The sequence below is a fragment of the Phalaenopsis equestris genome, unplaced genomic scaffold (assembly GCF_001263595.1).
Source record: "Phalaenopsis equestris unplaced genomic scaffold, ASM126359v1 Scaffold000002, whole genome shotgun sequence".
Taxonomy (NCBI): Eukaryota; Viridiplantae; Streptophyta; class Magnoliopsida; order Asparagales; family Orchidaceae; genus Phalaenopsis; species Phalaenopsis equestris.
In genome coordinates, this window is record NW_018164444.1 from 72,591,645 (window position 1) to 72,613,294 (window position 21,650).

A 21,650-nucleotide genomic window follows, 5' to 3' on the forward strand; every position below is an offset into this window, starting at 1 on the left:
AATATTTAGGAATATATATATTTTTTAAATTCTAATCAAAATCATAAAATCTGTCTTGTTTTCTCTACGGTTCCTGCTTTTTGTAATCAGCTTGAAGACTGTTTCAGTATATTTTCTTTGAAGTATTTGTTCAATCGTAAACTATATTGTTTATTTGACGTCCTCAGCTCTAGAATTCTAGACCCTCTACCCTACCTAGACTTTGGCCAACTTTCTGTGCTTGAATACAATTTCTCAGGACGATTTTCTGTTAAGGTTTTCTATGGCGTTCTACTTTCATTTTCTTCATTTGATTCTCTATTCATTTAGTGAAGTATATATATGGCTGTTAATAACAACTTTTTATGGTTTTTTTTTGGGGGGCATTTACATATACCACCCAATTCCCATTTCTATACACGTCTAACAGCTAAACTTATATATTACATTAATACCGCCCAAATCTTTCATATCACATAAAAAATATCACCGTTTTAACCTTTTAGAAATGTTGATCTGTAGGAATTAAATGGTATGTATGTAATTCTTACTAAATTAACAAATTCTACTGTGGCAGGAAGGATTGCCTGTGTTGTGTTGTCTAACAAGGATGCCAATCCAAGTACCGAAAATTTGTTGGAAGTTACACAGTTTCCTCAGTTGGCACGATGGCTGGATGAAACGAGCTTCAATAATGATACAAGTGCAGAGTTCAAACGGGTGTTATTAGTTAGACGGAGTTTAGCATGGATAACTGCCATTATTCTTCTTGTCTCGACTCTAATTGGGGTAATTTTTCCATATCAATTTGATTTTACCATTTAGAATAATTCTTTTATTTACCAATGCTGATCTTCTTATGCTCACTAAGCGTGATGGATATGATGTTTTTGGATCCCAAGAATACTAAAGAATGCTAAAAATTACTTGATGCGTCATAAGCCATTGCTCCGCTGACCACTCTCTATTAGAACTGAAAATTTATTTATTTATTTTCCAAGGTTTGATGTCTTAGGGTTGTGTCTATGAGAGTAGGGTTAAAATTGCACCTTTTTATTCACTATGAAGTGTCTGCTCAATCTTGCTAATGCTTTTTTTTTTGTTGATTATGTAGATTTAAAAAATTATAATTTTTTGGGCAAAATATGCTAGAAATTCATACTATCTGTCATGACACTTCATGGAAATAGAATGTGCTGTTTTTTTTTTCTAGGTTTGGCATGATCTTCTCGATATTATGTATCTATTCTGGTAGCAATTTCTGAGTCCTTTTTAAGAAAGGCCCTCGTTTTTTTTCCCTAGAAATTAGGGTCATTATGAGTACTGGACTATTTATATGTTGTAATTTTCGTCCCAGCTATTTAGTTTGTTCAGTTTACTCCCTTCACTCCTCCAATATGATCCAAAAATTATTTTGGATCAGATTTCAGGATTCGAGTCAATCGATTGTTTTCGATCAGATTTTTAGGAGTCAATGAGCTAAATTGGATATACTCGATAGTCTGGGACTATGTTGACCTGTAAAAACTCCAGGGATCATTTTGATACTTTTCTTCCTTTTCATTTTGAAATTGATTGGCCAGCAGTTATTAGATGTAGTTTAGTGGTTAATAATTTATTTAATGCTAATGTGCTGAGGTGGAGTATCTCTATTTCTCAAGTAAGTTATCATTGTTTTCTTTATATAAAAAATTTTAAAAAGCAGATGGGTAAAAAAATACAAATTTGAGATTTTCTAGCTAATATTGTGTTTGTAGAAATATCTTTTTAATCCATATTTCAAAAGTAAAGGGTCACTTGACCACGTAATCTATTGATGAATTGAATGGGGTCATAAACTAGTATTTTGGTTGGTGCTGCCATCTTTAAGTTGGTTGATAATTAGGTTGTTGCTGATTTGGTTGATCTTATGCATGGAATAGATTCATCTGATTCTTTATTCAAGTGATAATAGGTCTCTAAGTTAAAAAACGGACCGTAGTCCATATATTATACTTGAATTCATGCTGGTGCTAACTCGACCTTAACCTGTTTGGACCATATCCATTTATGATACCCAAGGAGATGCGAGAGCTCCCGTTGAATCATGAGATCGGGTATCCCGTGACTCGTGAGATGGCGGTATTCTGCATTCCTGTTGAATCGGGTACTTCCACAATCCCTCTAGGGAAAAATCACAAGTTTATCGTTTTGTTTGTAGCTTCAACAGGAGATTTTACCTTTTTTGTCTGACAAAGGTATTGGGAGTCTTTATTTCTTATTTTATTATTTCTAATTAAAGTTTAATTCTTTCTTAAATAATGTTTTAGACCTGGTTAAGGGACTTGCAATTGTTATTATTGATGGTGTTAAAAAATTCACGGCGGTAGAGTAACGAATTATCGTCTTAGCATTGCACGAGAATTCAACACACACTCAGATGAAATAAAAACAAACAGTGATGACACCAGAAATTTTTACTTGGAAAACTCATAAAGGGAAAAAATCACTTGGTTTGACTTAGTTATAAAACTATTGATTGATGATTACAAAAATGTCTTGTTCCTCAAACGGGAAAGTGTTATTCGATTTTTCAAAGTTATAATGTTGACTAACGATGTCTTAATGGTGCACGACGACGATCACCGATTGTCAATGGCGGTCGACAACAGTTGACGGGTGTCCACAATGGTCAACAACGATCGAATGTTATCGACGATAGTCAGCGAAGGTCGGCGACGGTCGACGGTGGTCGACATAGGTCAACGGTGGTCGACGATGGTGGTGGTCGATGATGGTCGAGATGGTGATGGACTTCAGCTCATTCTCAAAGTTTCAAGGTCTCTCTCAGGGGTTTATTTATAGTGTTCTGGGTGCAATTATTACATGTATATGAACCATTTTGATTGGACAGTTCAAAGTGTTTCCTTTGATTAGACGGTATTTGATGGACATTTGAGTGTCTTAATAATGTCGGAATTGAGCAATCTTTGACTCGTTGGATTCGTCTTGTCGAGACGTTCGATTCGACTATGAACTTGCCAGATTTGACATCCGTTTGACCTTCCAAATGTATCCGAAAATCTTCCAAGCGTGGTTTAATGACCTGATTTGGGCTTGATTTGACTCGGATTGGATTAGTTTTTATATCATTCTCATCGAGCCAGTCAATTTAATTATAACAGTCAATTTAATTATAAGTTTGTTGAAATCGGAGCTCTGGATTACTCTCAATCGAAGTTTGAATGTTTCTTGCTCAAAAGATTACCTCTAGATTTGTGTCATGCCTTGATATTTGTGCCAGATCATAAACATTTGTTGATGGCGTATCGGTTGCCGCCATATTTTCGGATGAGACCTTTTTTGTAGTCCAAAATGTCTATACTTTATATTATTTTTTTTGTGCAATGTTCTGATAATTTTTTAAATTTTTTAAATGTTTTGATAAGCTTTTATTTCTTTTGACAATCTTTTTATTGGTTTGATTTCTTAAATGCTTCGATAATTCTTTTAATTGCATGCATTAAGTGATAAATGTACACATAATATACCTTTTGCACAGATTCGATGGCGGGGCGGAGTTCGGAAATGGTGGGTCGGCGGAATCGCTGATCTACGGGAAGCGGAAGCGCGACAATTATTTATTTATTTTTTTTTAAAGTAATGTGTATTTACTGGTTGTACTTCTTTTTGGAGTCTATATATTAATGAATATTTAATGATTGCATTCATTTTTGAGCCTATAAATAGGTCTGAAGGAGAGGGTAGAGATGGAGTCCTCAACTTGGGCTGTCAAAACGGCTCGTTCGCAAAGAGCTTGTGTTCGGTTCTTTATGTAGCTCGTGCTCGATTTGTTCACTTAGCAAATGAGCCAAATATGAACAATTTTTTTGCACTCGATGTATTAAAAAGCCGAGCAAGAACAAAGTTTTGTTTGTTCATTTTCGGCTTATTTTGACTCGATATAATTATATATATATGTACATACATACTATATATGTACATACATACATACATACATATATGTACGTACGTACATACATACATACATATATATAATGAGTACTATTTTTAATAAATTTAATTGACTACAACACTTAAAAATTTATAATCAATTAAAATTATTAATAAAAAATAGAATAAAAATATTTTAAATTATATTTAAATGAATATTTTAATATAGATAACAAAATTTAAATCTTGCCCTACCCTTAACATCATACGATTGTGTGATTAGGGCTGTTAAAATAGCTCATTGTTCGTGAATAGCTCGTGTTCGATTCTATTAGCAAGCAACCCAAACGAACAAATTTTTTGAGCTTGATCTATAAACGTGTTGAACACGAAAAATGATATTTTTTTAACAAGTTGAGTTTGGACTCGCTCAAGCTCGGCTCGTTTTCGTTTACAACTACATGTACGATTAGGGTTGTCAAAATGGAATTTTTTGTTCGTGAACAGCTTGCATTCGGCTTGGTAAGCAAACGAGCAGAACACAAACAATTTTTTTGTGTTCGAAATATAAACAAGCTGAACACGAGCACAAACAAATTTTTTGTATTCGGCTCATTTATAGATCGAGCTCAAAAAATTTGTTTATGTTTGGATCGCTTGCTAATCGAGCCAAACAAGAGCTCTTCGCGAACAACAAGCCGTTTTTATAACCCTAGCTTAGGACTCCACCTCTTCCCTCTCTTTCAGGCCTATTTATAGGCTCAAAAAATGGATGCAATCATTAAATGCTCATTATTATATAAACTCTAAAAAGGAGTGCAACCATTAAATGTGCATTATTTTAAAAAAAATAAAGAAATTAAAAAGAATTGTCGCGCTTCCGCTTCCTGTATTTCAACGATTTTGATCCCAATTCTGCCGACTCACTTTTACCGCCATCTTCGAACTCCGGCCACTATCTGATCTGTGCAAAAGGTATGCTATGCACACACTTATCTCTTAATGCATGTATTGCAAAAGGGTTATCGAAGCATTTAGGAAATCAAACCAATAAGAAAATTGTCAAAAGAAATAAAAGCTTATCAGAATAATTAAAAAATTGTGAGAAAATTGCACAAAAAATATATATAGTATAAAGATTAAAAAAAAATCTTCAGATCTTGATATTTTCGAACGACAAAAAATGGTCTCGTTCGAAAATATGAGGGCAACTGATACGCCACCAACAAATGTTCAGGATATGGTATGAATCTCAATGCATGACACGAATTTTAAGGCAATCTTTGGAGCAAGAAACATTCAAAATTTAATTAAGAGTTATCCAGAGCTTCAATTTCAGCAAACTTATAGTCAAACTGACTGACCCGATGAGATGAACCCAATAATATAAAAGCTAGTCTAATTCGAGTCAAAATCAAACCCAGATCAGGTCATTAAATCACACTTGAAAGATTTTCAGATACATTTCAAATATCAAACGGATGTCAAATCTGACAAGTTCATAGCCGAATCAAACGTCTTGACAAGACGAATCTAGAGCCCAAGATTGCTTATTTCCGATATCGTTAAGACACTCAAACGTCCATCAAACTTCGTCTGATTGAAGGAAGTCCCTTGGACCGCCCGAATAAAATGGTTTATATTGATGCATTAATTGCAACCAGAACACTATAAATAGACCCTTACCCCTCACATGGCGGAAGACCTGAGCTTTCGAGAGATAACTTGAAGCTTTGAGAAAGAGCTGAAATCCAACACCATCTCGACCGTTGTCGACCACAGTCAACCTCCTCCGATCCCTGCCGACGACCGCCGACCGCTGCCGACCATCGTCGACCGTCGTTGACCGTTGTAGACACCCGCCGACTGTCGTTGACGGGTGTCTAAGATTGCTCAATTCATAGCCGAATCGAACGTCTCGACAAGACGAATCCAAAGAGCCTAAGATTGCTTAATTCCGACATCGTTAAGACATTAAAATGCTATCAAACGCCGTCTGATTGAAGGAAGTTCTCTGGACTGTCCGAATAAAATGGTTCATATTTATGCATTAATTGCACCCAGAACACTATAAATAAACTCCACCTCTCACATGGTGGAGGGTCTGAGCATATAGAAAGAACTAAAGCTTTGAGAAGGAGCTGGCGTCCAACACCATCTCTACCGTCGACGGCCACCACCGATCGCCGTCGACCACTGACGACCGCCGTCGACTGCAGTCGGCCTCTAATCGCTGCCGAGGACCGCCGCTGACCACTGTCGACCACTGCTGATCGCCGCCGACCGCTGATGACAGTTGTTGACACCGGCCGACTATCGTCTACCACTGTCGACTGTCATTGATAATAACTTATTGTCATCGTGCACCATGAAGACGCTGTCAGTCGACATTATAACTTTGAAAAATCTACTAACTCTTTCCATCTGTTGGACATGAGATTTTTGTAATCTTAAATAATAGTGAAATTTTACAACTAGGGTTGACCCAGTGTTTTTTTTCCTTTACGGGTTTTCCACGCAAAAAATTCTGGTATCATCACTGTTTGTTTTTCTTTTATCTGAGTGTGTGTTGAATTCTCGTGCAATGCTAAGATGATAGTCCGTTACTCTACCACCGCGAATTTTCTAGCACCATCAATTATGTTTAGAGACTTTTTTTTCTATGTTATATTCTTCAGAGTGTTATATCCCATTCCTTTTGTAAGTGATGCATTTGTATCATGCTTAGAATTAGATGGTGGATCCCCTCACCATTTTACATTTCGACAGCTGTTTTCAGTACAGACAACCATCAAAATCACTGCTATCTGCTGTCTAACAGCTGGTTTCAGCCGCAAAGCGCAACATAATTCTTGCAAATACCTTTGACCACCCATATTTTTATTCCCTTTCCATTCCAGAAGTACCTATTCACAAAACCCACTTCCTAAACACCATCTAAGAGTTTTAGAACTGTATAGCCTGGTATGAAAGCCGATAAATCCTAAATTTTTAGGAATTTATCTTTCTAGACTCAACTCCAAAATAAATAAAAAAAAAAGAATCCCAACCATACCCAAACTATTTCTACTGCTTCCTAGCCCCAACTTCAAATTTTCAGAATCTAACATTCTTACATTCACTAAAATTTCACCCCGACACCTATCTCCAACATCAAAGCTTCCGATTAACCTCAATTTGCAATTCTACATCGCCAAAAATTTTATCGGGAGAAGAGGATGCCATGCACCCAAGGAGAAACCCTCAACTATCGATGTTTTTGAAAGTTTACTATGAAGGATATGCAGTCAGAAATTCTCTAACTGCAACAGAGACTTGCCTCTTTTGTGAGAAGATAACCAGTGAAGTCACTCATGACCACAAAGGTGACTCGCTAGATTGAGAAGAAGACATGAATCTTTGCCATCAGGAAGTTTCTTGTGATGAACAATCAATAACACGACGATTTTGAATGAAATATCAGTGAAGTCATAATGTTAGAGTGAAGATTTTTAAAGTAGCCGGTATTAAGTTGAGAAAAAGAATTTTATGTGGTGGAAATTCTGAAGCGTATTCGACAAAAAGGAAAAAAAGATCACCAATTGGTCGAAAATAAAAAAAATGAGATACCGTGCAAATATCTTTTTCCGCATTATCGACGAAATATGTTTATAAAACTCTACCAGCCGCGTTAGATAGATTTTTTTGTGGAGAAGTACAAAGTTGAGTTTGTTTAACTCATGTTGAAATGTGAGCTAGTGGAGCCTGATGAGAACACCATAGCTCAATATTTGAGGAGATTAGGACTGTTCATTAGAGTGATACAATTACGAACCTTTGGATGCTACAAGTTGTTCAGACCTTAGCTTTGATGGTGGAGAGACAACACAACACTATTAGGTCCATGCCACATTTTACATAGGATTCAATTATTGAATCAGAAAAGAAAGAGTGCACTCGATGAAGCACCCAACTGAACCCACCTAAGGAGAAACTAATCCAGAGTGAAAAAAATGAAGAGTGCTAGTACTCAAAAAATTTGTCCCGATCAAGAAATACTGCAAGTGTTATGGTTTTGTGCACATTGCATTAGATTGCCCAAACATGAGAATGATTCATTTACTGAGTAGAGAACAATTGAATAAATGAACAATGACACATAAGAGAGTGAGGATGTTAGAGAGGAGTGCCAACTTCCAGTTGACGAGAGAGAGAGAGAGAGATGCTAGTGATTAGAATCTATCAGATTGAGTTCGTGAGAGACTAATTTATTCATTCGAGGAGAGACTAATTAAAAGTGAAGAAAAGGTGGAGACTCATAGTGCTCCCAATTCTAACCCCAGTTAAGAAGTACTTGAAGTGCCACAGTTTGATCCCATGCATTAAATTGCGCAAATAGGAGAATGATTCATTTACTGAGCAGGGAGCAACTTATTATATGGACAGTGACACATAAGAGAGAGAGGATGTTAGAGAGGAGTATCAACTTCCAGTCAATGAGCGAGAAATCAACTTCCAGTCAATGAGCGAGAAATGTCAGTGATTCGATGTGTCCTTCGGATTGAGCCTGTGAAAGAAGATCCACTACGATTAGCATTGGTTGTCCTAAACGACATTGAATCTAATGAGCTGATACTAGACATATGACAGCTCCAACTAAAGTGGATTTCAGAATTGTTTGACCTGTAGCGTGCCCTTAGGTTGTCATTACTTCATATAGAATTAAGAAAATTTTGGGCGATTTTTTAAACATTCTATTGAATAAACTAAGTACTAAGTTTTAGCTCAGTTCGACAGTACACTCATGAAAATTGAAGTGATGAATCATAGTTTTGGAAATGGTCTTATTTTGTGGGAAGGAAGATCCGACAATGAGATCCAAGTCTCTATAGAGAAGAAGACGAATTCTCTTCTAGTCGGGGAGAATGATGCGAGAGCTCCTGTGGAATCGCAAAATTGGGTATGTTGCTATCCGTGGGATGACGGGATTCTACAAACTCATGAAATTGGTTACTCCATGGGAAAAATATCATGTTTCTCTTTCTAATTGTAGCCTCAGTAGGAAATTTTACCTTTTTGGGTTGTCTTCTGTCCCGGGGCCCATTATTTGCTATTTTATTATTTCTAATTAGGGTTTAATTTTCATCTTCTTATAAATATATTGATTTAGACCTGGTTAAGGGATTTTTGCTATTATTATTGTATTTAAAGATTTATGCTCTCCGGAGTATTGTATCATCTTTCTTTTGTAAGTGGTGTGTTTGTATTTTACTCTGAGACAGATGGTGCATCCCCTCGCCGCACAGGCCTCACCATTTCGCATTTTTACAATTGCTTTCATTTCAAACAACCGCCAAAATCTCCGTTACCTGCTGTCCAAGAGTTGGTTTCAACTATCGACCACATCATATCCCTTCCAAACACCTTTGATTGCCCATATTTTCATTCCCTTCCCATTTCACAATTACGTCCTCCCAAAACCCACTTCCTAAACACCTTGTAGGAGTTCTAGAGCTGTATCATAAGGTAAAGTGGTCGGGTTCGCCAATTTGGTTATATGATTTTACGCGCATGTCACACTTGGCATATTTTTGAGAACATTCAATGTCTTTCCGGATGTAATCAAGGGGAAGATCTAAATCTAATTTGGATAGACGCGTTGAAAAAGATTTGTATTATAAAATTAACACCTCATGTAAAACTTAACAATAACAAATGAAAACTGCCAATTCATAAAAACAACCCCAAATAATGGGATAAGGCTAATGGTGATAATGATTAAACTTGCTCAGATGACTTCATTCTTTTGATATCCTGGTAATAATAACATCAACAATGTTGCAAAGTTACAGGATTAAGGCTTTGGTATATGCAAAGGCATGTATTTTGGGCTATCGCTAACCTTTAGTTCTAGCAACTTGAAGGAACGAGAGAGGCCAGGAAAGAGTGGAGAGGGAGAGGGAGAACTAAGTGTAGATAGAGGATTCATAAGAGTAGCGAAGATGGTGATAAATCGAAAGAGAGAAAGATCTCGAAAGGCTTTATAGACTTTTATTAGAGGGAGATTAATAGTTGCTTCTGCTGGTCAAGGGTTTTAACAAGCTTAGCTTTTTGTTTGTAAAATTATCAACATTCTTGGTCGCCCCATCAAAATGGGATGGATATATTTTTAAAGTTCCTGTGATCTTGTTTTATTTAGCAATTGTAATCATATCATTCATTCTTAATCCATAATTAAGATGTAACAAGATCATGATGCTAGTGATTTAAATTTCAAATGTGTTTGAAAGAAGAGCTATTTAGTTTATTTATAGTTACGAATTCAAAATTTAATAAAACAAAACAAAGTAGTTGAAGGATAGAGAAAACTTCTACACGGTACTTTACTGTTATTAAGTGAAATAAAATTCTCAATTAATGTTGATTATTCCAGCATCCAATAGTCATATGAATTGTAGGCGCGTTATGTCAGGCTTTCATATTTATTAACAATTCATCACTTCATTTGCTTTTTTTCATTAGGTAAGCTTTCTCCATATATATAGGCAATGGTGACATATTATTGTTTCTCATTATTTTATTGTTATGAAAAACGACAACAATAAAGTGAAAAACCTAATCGAAAAATTGCAAACCAGAAAATAATACACATATTTACGTGGTTTGACTAATTTGCCTACGTCAACGGAGTTGCAGAAAATTTTAGTACTTCGAGAAATTACACCGTCAAATTCTTCGACTTCCTTTCTCTCTTTCTCTCTCTCTCTCTTAGCTCTCAAGAGGACTTGACTTCGCACTTATGACAGACCAAAAGAGGTTATTTAAAGAAACAGGAAAGAGGTAGCTGAGACACGGTAGATGAGGTAGGTAAGTGTAAGTCACAGACTCCATATATTTAACAATTCTCCCACTTGGAAACTGAGACATTGACTGCACCACCTACAGGCTGCATCATCTTCTGGCTGTACCGACTTTTTACTTCAAACACCTCTGCAACTCATGGCTCCTGTCTTCACGTTGGAAGACCAACTGAAGTCGAGCATAACTTCAATTTCTCAAGAGTAACACCCTTAGTCGACATATCAGCTTCAACATAGTCTTGTACCTCCAAGTTCTTTCCTTGGTTATTTCTGCATCTGCTAACAATTCCCACTGCATGAGCAATATCTTGCCTCAACTGAAAGCCCTTTTCAACAAGTTCAGCCTTGTTCCTCTTACTGCCATCAAGCGTAGTCTTCGCCCGATACACCCACTTGTTCTGTAATGTCTTATTCTCTGGTGGGAGTTTTGTTAGCTCTCACTTGCTCGAATTTTCATCTTGCAAGATTTTTTCATAGCTCTGTGGTTCACCACCATCTGTTTGTAGAACAATAGAAATAAATGTTCCAGACCTACTATCCTCTTCACTTTCATCACTGTCCTGCACTGTGGCCTCTGGTAGATCAACAAATTTTACGATTCTACAGTAACTAGAGCCTCCAAGAGATGCCACTAGAGAAGGTCCCCACACATCTGTGTGTATAAAAATCCAATTTTCCTTGCCTTGGCTCTCTGCCACCTTTTAAGAAACTGACATTCTTCTGTTTTCCCACAACGCACCTCTGACTCATGTGTCCACGCTTGAGTAAATTTGTAGTCATATATAGTGTGTTAGTTTTCTTACCTCGAGTCAGTGCTAATGTTCATTTGGTAACCTTCTAGGTGCTATCTGAGAGCACTACTGAATGACCACCCTCATTGAGATGAGGTTTTTCTTCAACTCAGGAACGTGTCTGATCTTTTGTAAAGTCTATTTGCTCTTATTAGGGAGTACAATATCAACGTCTCTCATCCCCACCACGTTCAGAGTTTTTCCATCAGCCAAATATATCTTCCTAAAGTCACCTGCAACATAGTTTCATATCAACTCTTGGCGGGAAGATGTATGGAAGGAAATCCCTGAATCCAGTATCTAGTCATGAACAGAACTGTGAACTGCCAACAATAGTGCATCCTATATTTCTTCAGTTACCAAATTTGTACTATCATTCTCCTTCCTCTTAGGATTATTACAGTTTCTTTTTATGTGGTCAGCCTTGTCACAATTCTAGTAGGTTGTCTGCTGATCATACTTTGATTTTGATCTTCCTTTGTTTGAGTTCATATCCTGTGATCTCCCTATGGAATCAACAATCAGTGCCGAACTCGAACCCAAGGTCTCGCCAGCATCTTTCCTGCGCATCTTCTCAGCCAAAATCAAATCACGAATATCATCATATTTTAGTTTGGATTTATTCACAGAACTGCTAACTTCCATCATCATGACTTTCTAGTTATTTGATAATGATGTCAACAATATCAACGCACGTATCTCATCATCAAAATCAATTTCAATAGCGATAATTGATTTGTGATAGTATTGAAATCATTCAGGTGTTGAGCAATAAACAAACCCTTCGCCATCTTCAAGTTGAATAATTTTTTCATCAAGTGCATATTGTTATTCACCGACGGCTTTTTCATATATATCTGATAAAGCCGCTATGAGATCTGCAGTAGTCCTCTTCTTGATAACGTTCTGAGCAACAAATCTTGACAGGGTTAATCGTATAACCCCCAGAACCTGTCGATCTAATAGATTTCTTTCCGTCTCGTCCATTTTTTCCGCCCTTTCTCAGTAGCGGAAAATGAAGTTTCTTCCCATAGAGGCAGATATCTATTTGCAACCTTCAGTAATCAAACTCTATGTCATTAAACTTCTCAATCCCGATACCGTCACTTCATCTCAGCCTATCGTTCTTACTTAGATCAGAACCAAATCTCTGATACCAATTGTTATGAAAAATGACGACAATAAAATGAAAATTGGATCGAAAAATTGCAAATAAGAAAATAACTTACACAAATTTACGTGGTTCGACAAATTTGCCTACGTCTATGGAGCTGCAGAGGATTTTAGTACTTATAAGAAAACTTCTTTTCTCCCTTTTAGCTCTCAAGAGGACTTGGCTTCACACTTATGACATGCCAAAAGAGGCTATTTAAAGAAAACGGGAGAGAAGTAGGTGAAGAGAGGTAGGTGGGAGAGAGGTAGGTGGGACGCGGTATGTGAGGTAGCTAAGTCATAGGCTCCATATATTTAACATTTATGCTTGGTTAGTATTTCAAGAAAAAACTTAATTAGAAAGCCATAATTTCTCTAAGTTTAGCTTTTGATGTGCGGTTGATTATATTTAATACTAGATGGAAAAAACAAAAAATCTGTGATTTTTCTGTACAAGTGTCTACCCAAAAATATATTTGTTCATGAATAAAATTTTGGAAAAAACTACTTACATACCACACAATTCCCTATGCAAGTACATATATAACACCTAAACTTCAATTTTTACTTGTATGCCACCTTATCTATGCATAAAAATTTGTATTTCACTTTATAAATGTTAAAATAGTGGCTTTTTTATGTGATACGAAAAATATGGGTAGTATTAGTGTAAAAATTAAAGTTTTAAGTGTTAGATATGTAAAAACATAAGAATTGGGCGGTATGTATATAAATTTCCCTGAAATTTTCCCTGCATTGGTCAGCAAATACCAGTCCATAGTATTGATTTATTCCCACAAATTAAACAAATTTGAGTTAAAATATGCCCGTTTATCATTATTTTGACTACTTCCACAGAATTTCTATGAGGAATCCTTAACAGAAACTTTCTCCTGCTATTTTTTCGGTGCCATGCAGATATACTTCTTAATGAACATGCAACTTACAAGGGATACTCTACTCTACTCCAATGTCAAGCTGGACTAAGAGCATTATGAGGTATGAAAAGGAGTGGCCTTTCAAACAATGAAAAACAATTATAATTTTTTTTTTTTATTATATGCTGTTTCGCCGTACATTTTCCTGATAATATTGTAATGTCCAGTGTGATTTCATATACTTGGCAGTCCTGTCTATATGAATGTTCCAAGTTATGGCATTAATAGTCGATTAAATTTTCTTTTGTTGAGCATATGCTTTTCTTACCTTAGTGTCAGATTTTTCTTAGGACAGTTTTCTAAGCTGCAGTTTGCATTCTCTTTTTTTGAAGCTAGAATTTTGAAGTAAATTCTCTGAAAAACAGAAAGAAAGTTATCCTGTTTTTTGCAACCGAACATACATTATTTGTTTGTTGTCTTTTCTAAAGCTTATTTGATATTTACAGTTTGGAGTAAATGAACATTTTTTATCTGCCGGTTTATCTCTTGCTTCTTTGTTTAAGCAGTTATGGCAGATTTTTTTATCTTACTTGATATCAATCTTTTAATCTAATAATTTAGTTCTGAACACACACACCCACCCGCACGCACGCACGCACGCACGCACACACGCATATATGTTTATTTATTTATAGATATTATGGTTTTCAAATTCAAGATTAAAACCATTTACCTTGTTCAAAATTATGAAGGATTCAAAGCTATTACTTAAAAATTGATTTCAAATTGTTGAGTTAATTTTATTAATTGTATATGTCAAAATTTATACGAGTAACTTAAGATTTTATGTGGTGATTTCAAGGATTTGGAAGTTGGAAATTTTACATGGCTAGAAAATAAATGAACATGTTTTTTTATGATATATATAGTTTATTTGATGGTTTTTATATGTGAAATGCATGAGTAAAATTAGATTATTTTTTTTTTCTTGTTTATTTTATGAATGGTTAAATTATTATGAAAGTTATTGAAATTATTGCAACAAGTAATTTTTTCATTGTATATTATAGTCAATATAATCTTGAGTTTATAAACCAAGCAAAATATTCATAAAAAAATGAGTTTTTTTAAGCAATGGGAAGCCCAAATACTAAATGGGCCTCATGGACCTAATGAATCGAGTTCTGACCAGGCTACTTGTACTCGTTAGCTGTATCTTTGGAGGTGACTAGTTACATAGCTTCTTGTTGCCCAAAACAATCTCACGAGTATTTTCGAAGCTCGTCGGGATTCACATGAGCTCCTCTGATCGGGCTCGCTAAGCTCAAGTGTTCAGGCAAGCTTGCTCATATTCCCCTAGTTGAGGTGACAAGTTACTAATTGAATCCTCCTACCATGCTTGTCGATAGCCACCTAGATACATCAGCGAGCTCGATGAATTGTTTTTTGAGGTAGAGGGATGAGAATTCTAGTCCACCATCATGTAATCATTTATTGGCTCCCTGACGCCCACATCATGGATCTTGTCAACGACAAGTGTTCTTGGGCTCCTTATTGTACATCCTATGACATAGTTTTTTATTTTTTTTCCTTAGAGCCCTGCACGGGCATATAGGTTTTATGGTGTATGCATAAGAGGAGAAAGGGAAGGGATAGGTGGACGCAAATACTAGCTCTCTCTCGCTCTCTCTCTTCTCTCTCTCTCCCCCTTTCAGGCTCTCTAAAAAGCTCTTATTCTCTCTAAGAAGTCCCTCGGCTTGTTTTAACTTCTTTCACAAGTCTTTTCCGGATTTTATGAGTTCACAAATCATATGGGATCATATGTCCCAAAATGAATTCAACAGAAGAATAAGCTTTAGAGGACAATAGTTTTTTTCCCCACCCCGCCTCTGCTTTTGGGCGCGTGTGGACATAATTGGGATCCATCAATATGGTAGGTGTTTTATTCAAATTATTAGATGTAGCCATCAAAAAATTTGGTCACGGGCAGACAGTATCATGAAGTTCAGGAAGATTTACATAAATACCACTCAATTTCTATGTATTTTTTCATATCTAACATCCATACTTCAAGTTGTACATAATATCACCTTTTCCATGCATGAAAACGTGTATCTCTCTCTTTAAAAGTTAATGGTGTCATTTTTTATATGACATGGAAAACTGGGATAGTATAAATGTAAAAAAAGCAAAGTTTTAGATGTTAGATATATAAATACATAGGAATTGGTTGATATGTATGTAAATGCCCCTAATGTTTATACAGACCAAGCATACCTTAGGCAGCGATGAAAGGCAAATGTTTAGGGACATATCAATGCAATCGAATCCTTTCTCAACAATAGAGGATAAACCCAAACACCACAAGTCAAAATCTTGTTCAACTTCATGCATCTTAAGCTCAAAGCACCTCTCTTGGCCAACACTGAACATCTTTCTGCATCCGGATATCCTCCTCTCAATTACTGATGACAACATTTTTATCTTTTGGAAAATTTGCATACATAACACACGATTTCTTGTGTGTTTTCATACCTAAACACCTAAACTTTTATATTTACATTTATAAAACTTAGGTGTCATAAAGTTATCTATGTAAATGTGTATTGCACTCTTAAAAGTAAGTAGATGTGGTATTTTTTATTTGATATTAGATATTAAAGATTTGAGTGTCGCATGTAAATATAAAAGTTTAGGTGTTAGATATGTAAATAGAAAAGAATTATGTGGTATGTATGTAAATACCCCTCGTCTTCTTTCCCTCCTAGTCTCCTTCCCAGCTTCTCTTGTTCATGGGTGACAATATATGAACTCACATCCAATGTACTTTGAACACATCGATGCGGTGAAACCTTTCTTTCCGAAGATGTGGGAGGTTCGCTATGGGGAATGGACTCGTCTTTTCAAATTTGAACTTGAAGAAGACTTAAATATATATAAAGCGAAGAATTTTAAGAAGTCGGGTTCGAGCACTTGCCAACATGAGCAATCTCTTGTTTCCTCCTTAAAGATCCACAAATTAGTGTTTGATTGTGATTTCATGAACAGCAGTTTTGTTTGCTTATTGTAGAATAGCTTATCCAACATCACTGCTCGATCCCACAGACTCTTAGCTTGATTTTGCTGCCTCTTTAGAAGTATTCTATTCTCAAGTTCTTGTTGGACTGAGCGTGCATTTTATTTGAAACAATATTCACATCTACACACCCGAACAGCCAACAACCGGGTGCATCATCGCCCGCTAATGAGATGTATGACGTGTCGTCCGGTGGTTGGCAGTCCGGACGTGCGGTGTCCAGACGAAATATTCTCTTATTATTTTAAGTATTCTGAGTGTACTCGGTTCTTTTATTAAATTCCTACATTTGTTCGTCACATTTTAGTTGCTTTATTTTAGCAAATTTGAATGTGATTTGGTTTTGACATCAGTGCATTCGTCTCATTACGATGTTCAATCGAATTACGAATTTGTTAAGAGAACAACATAAAATTTATGGAAAATTTATATGTGTACATCAATACATGCAACACAATTCTTATGCATTACATATCTAACACCTAAAGTCTAATGATTTTTATTTATGACACATTGGTATAAATAATATATGCATGAAAATGTGTATTTCACTATAAAAAAGCTAGAAATAATGTTATTGTTGATTTGATGCCCAAAATCTGATTGTTATAGAAATATACAAGAATTGTGTGGTATGTATGTAAATAGCCCTAAATTTATTTATATAAAATTGCTATTAAAAATTAAATCAAAATTAGTAGTTTATTGAATTTATCATATGATTATATATTCGCATTATTAACTATTAAACTGTTTAAAAAATATATATTTTTTTAAAATAAAAATACACGTTATTTTTCTTATTCTAAAGAGTTAAGCACGAGAAGACAACATTTTAAATTAAATATAACTACTCTGCTTTTAAAATACTCAAATTGCAGGAAGATATTTTATTTAATTGATCCCATAATTATTCTGATTCTAAGACTCATAAAACCAGGCTGGAAAAACAAAATAGGCTATTTGGAACTTGTTTCCGCTTCATGACATGGAGCGATTGCTGCGTGCGGAGAGCGCACGCAGAGCTGTGTGCGCTCTCCGATCACAGCCGCACATCGCGGCTATATGACAGTGCGACCCATTGTCATACACCCGCGATGTGCGGCTCGGACAGCGCACACAACTCTGCGTGCGCTCTCCGCACACAATAATTAGACCATGACATGTGATTTGAGGTTGGCCACGGCTGCCCTTAGTGGTGGGAAAAAGAATTTACATTCCATAAATAAGATGTGCGGCCGAAAACTTGGATTGTGTCGTGTAGTCAAATGCATAACATGGTGTGATTCCAAATGACAAATATAATATTTGATCCAATAATTACTCTGATTCCAAGACTCATAAAACCAGGCTGGAAAAATAAAATAGGCTATTTGGAACTTGTTTCCGCGTCATGACATGAAGCTGCGTGCGCTCTCCGATCACAGCCGCACATCGCGCCTGTATGATAGTGGGTCCCGGCCGCACATCGCGCCTGTATGATAGTGGGAAAAGGCGGGACCCACTATCATACAGGCTTGAGGCGATGTGCGGCTGTGATCGGAGAGCACACGCAGCACTGCGTGCGCTCTCCGCACCCAATAATTAGACCATGACATGTGATTTGGGGTTGGTCACGACTGCCCTTAGTGGTGGGAAAAAGAATTTACATTCCATAAATAAGATGTGCGGCCTAAGATTTGGATTGTGTCATGTAGCTAAATGCATAACATGGTGTAATATTTTATCTATAAGTGAGGGACCAATGCATATGATTAGAAGAATAATGAATTAAATATTAAATAGGATTATACACATTTCGAGAAAATTGAAGTCATCAAGAAATCCATGCATATCACAACTCTAAAAAAAAGGACGTAGCAAGCAAGATGTCACCAAGTTATGGTAATAGTTCGTTGCCACAAAAGAAAACTAAATGCCATCATTGGGTGTAGTCTGCAAATCCAAAATAGAAAACATCCACAAGATATCATCAAGTGTAGTATCTATGCAGGCCAAAGAGAACAAAATTGTGTAAGATATAGATTTTTTATGGCAGTAGGAATGCCATCCTTGTAATTCCATTTCTTACTCTTTTGTGTAATGACAAAGTGAATTTTGTCCAATATAATATATAGAGGAGAGATCTTTCCCCTCTAAAAATTTTGGAATTTTTTTCAAGTCAAATTAACATGACCGAGTACTTGAGAGAAATTACATCTCAAATGGAAGAAGTCTTCGTTGGATATGTTGCATTTAAGAATAGAGAGAGAGAGAGCATTCAAAAAATAACTGAGAAAAAATCTCATGTTCATAACTGCAAAGCGCACAAAGAGATATTATTGAATGAAGGGGTCATTTGTTTTTAACCCTTAAATAATATAATTTGGATTTCTTCATCGGTGAACTCTATAATAGCAAAGTTGCACTCATGGTTATATGGAGTAGGTTCAAGAGGTAAGAAAAATGAGTTGCGTAACTCTTAAGGTAATTGAAAATAGTAGAGAAATAATCATCAACTTTCTTAGTAATATCCTTAGTGAAAAGGAGTTCTCTAATACTGCTCTTATTGCCCCTAACTTTATTTCCTTGATAGTAAATTTTAAATCCCCTTGTACCTTGAAGAGCCATGCATATTTTCCCCCCTATTTGACCCATTTGCTTTCACAAGAAAAAGTGTAAGCTGGCTTGTTTCAGAGGGAAATAGCTTCAAATAAAAGGTTAAAAGCTTATGCTTAAGATCTCAAAAAAATTATTTTTGCCTAATTTTGAACTCATTGATTTTCTTAGAAATACAATTAAAGGAGTTCCAACTAGCCGGTTTGAGACTGATCATTCTTTAACTTATTGCATAAAACAACCAAAGGATCCCTGGCCATAAGAATTAGCCAATCCTCTTAAATAAAACTCAAATACTCAGGATTGTTGCTCTAATAGTTTTATACATATATTTGTGCTTAAACTTGAAATTATTTCACAAATATATAATAAGAGGAGAGTTGTCATAAGTTAAATGTTTCATAACTAATGACTGTGAAATATGCTAAAGGCAATGTGTCTAACCACGAGTCCTTGCTTATCCAGTTAACTTCTAATTGGATTTTGGAGTCACTATTTAAAGGAAATACTAGTATTAGGTAGTTGCAGAAGGCCAGAGTTATCAACACATGCTTGGAAGTCTAGGAGCTTACATGATAGAAAGAGGTTATCCCTTGTTTTGCTTTCAAAGTTCAAAATATAATTGAAATCACCAAGAATAAGACAATGATCATAAATATAGAAAATAGATGAGAAAAAAATTCATAATTCCTTCATCTTGATGATGTCAAGGAGCAAGTACATGGAGTAATGTTCTCATGGCAGGCACAAATACTTGCTAAGAGAAGCTTAGAAATGCGCGACGAAGGTGTGAGTGTGAATATGCTAAATCAAGCCATGCAAATATGCAAGCATACACAAATACATCATTCAAATGCAAAAGGACAGGAGTCGAACAAGCCGGTTGAACTGTTCAGGCCAGTCGATGAGACATGACAATCGATCTGATCAGACTGATGTGACTTGATCAAACATTGGCTCATTCAAGATTTTTTCGGTAGCTATTCTCAGTAAAGCTAACCACATAAAAATTCCTCTGAAATCTTCCTACTCTTTTTTCTATATTAAGCAAAGGATATATATATATATATATATATAGAGAGAGAGAGAGAGAGAGAGAGAGAGAGAGAGAGAGAGAGAGAGAGAGAGAGAGAGAGAGAGAGAGAGAGAGAGAGAGAGAGAGAGAGAGAGAATCTTAAGGATTATTTGATGTGGTTCAATGAGATAATATCACACATTTCGATGATAATTCCCGGCAGCCCCCCCAATTTTCAAAGTATTTTCCTCACCTCGTTTTCAGCCATGAGGGCCTGTCGCTTATCTTCTCATCTGCACCACTTAAAAAATGCGCTGCCATTATATTTAGAGAGATTTACATACATGCCCCTCCATTTCTATGTATTGACATATTTAATAGCTAAACTTCACAAATATTTGGGTATATATATGTAAAAAAATGAAATTTATATATGTTAGATAGGTAAATACATAGAAATTGGGTGGTATGTATGTAAATGCCCCATAAATTTATAATAAAAAAGTTCTCAATTTGAGAGGAACTTGTTATGTGTAATTTTTTTATGAAGCTCATACAAATAATAAATTAAAATTTCATTAAACTTCAATTTGTTTTACAATCTTATGAGGACATTATCATTAGTTAGCTATATAAATTAGCATTTTAGGATAATAGCATATAAATGCACTTGAAATATTATTATTTATAAATCCAACACTCGGGTGAATTTTTTAAACTATTTGATGTTGTTGTGAGATCTAGATATACCAGTTGAAGTGGTATATATATAAATCAAACAGGAAAATGATCAACGAAGTGAAAATTAGAATGAGAAAAATCACACCAGAAAAGAACAACATAGCGGAACACACAGATTTATGTGATTCGGCAAATTGCCTACGTCCACAGAGTTGCAGAAGATTTTACTTTGAGGAATTTACACCAGTAGATCACCTCGACTTACAAGAGGAATCTCTCACACTTCGTTGCTCTCTCTCTTCTTCTCTCTTTGTTCTTCTCTCTCTATACCGAGATACACCGAAGAAAAATCTACACCGAGATACACCGAAGAAGACAAACTTATAAGAGAAATAAACCAAATTTCTCTTCTGCCACAAGCCACTAAGAAGAAGCCCAGAGAGAACAATCTTTTTCTTCTTTCTTATTCTTCCTTCTACTGCCTTCTCCTGCAAGGACCTGCTCCTTCTGGCACTTCTCTTCCTCTGCCTCGAGGAAACCTTCCTCTATCCCTAGGAAACCGAAGATGAACTCAAAGCGTGACTACTTAACTCAAGGAGAGCCATCCGAAGCTTTTATCACGAACAAGAGGGAGTCAAATATTTTTTCATGTCATTATCTTACATGGAATTGATTAACTTTATATATATATATATATATATATATATA

The 21,650-nt window shown here is 35.7% G+C and overlaps 1 protein-coding gene across 1 annotated transcript in view; it reads left to right on the plus strand.

The window, feature by feature from the left end:
• The window catches only part of LOC110017872, a 40,411-nt gene extending 26,525 nt beyond the window's left edge, over positions 1-13,886 (plus strand). The window contains exons 10-11 of the mRNA XM_020715026.1: positions 557-768; positions 13,613-13,886. Of these exons, the coding sequence (XP_020570685.1) occupies positions 557-768; positions 13,613-13,681 (281 nt within the window). The 3' untranslated portion in view covers positions 13,682-13,886. The remainder of the gene's footprint in view (positions 1-556; positions 769-13,612) is intronic.
• The last annotated feature ends 7,764 nt before the right edge of the window (positions 13,887-21,650 follow it).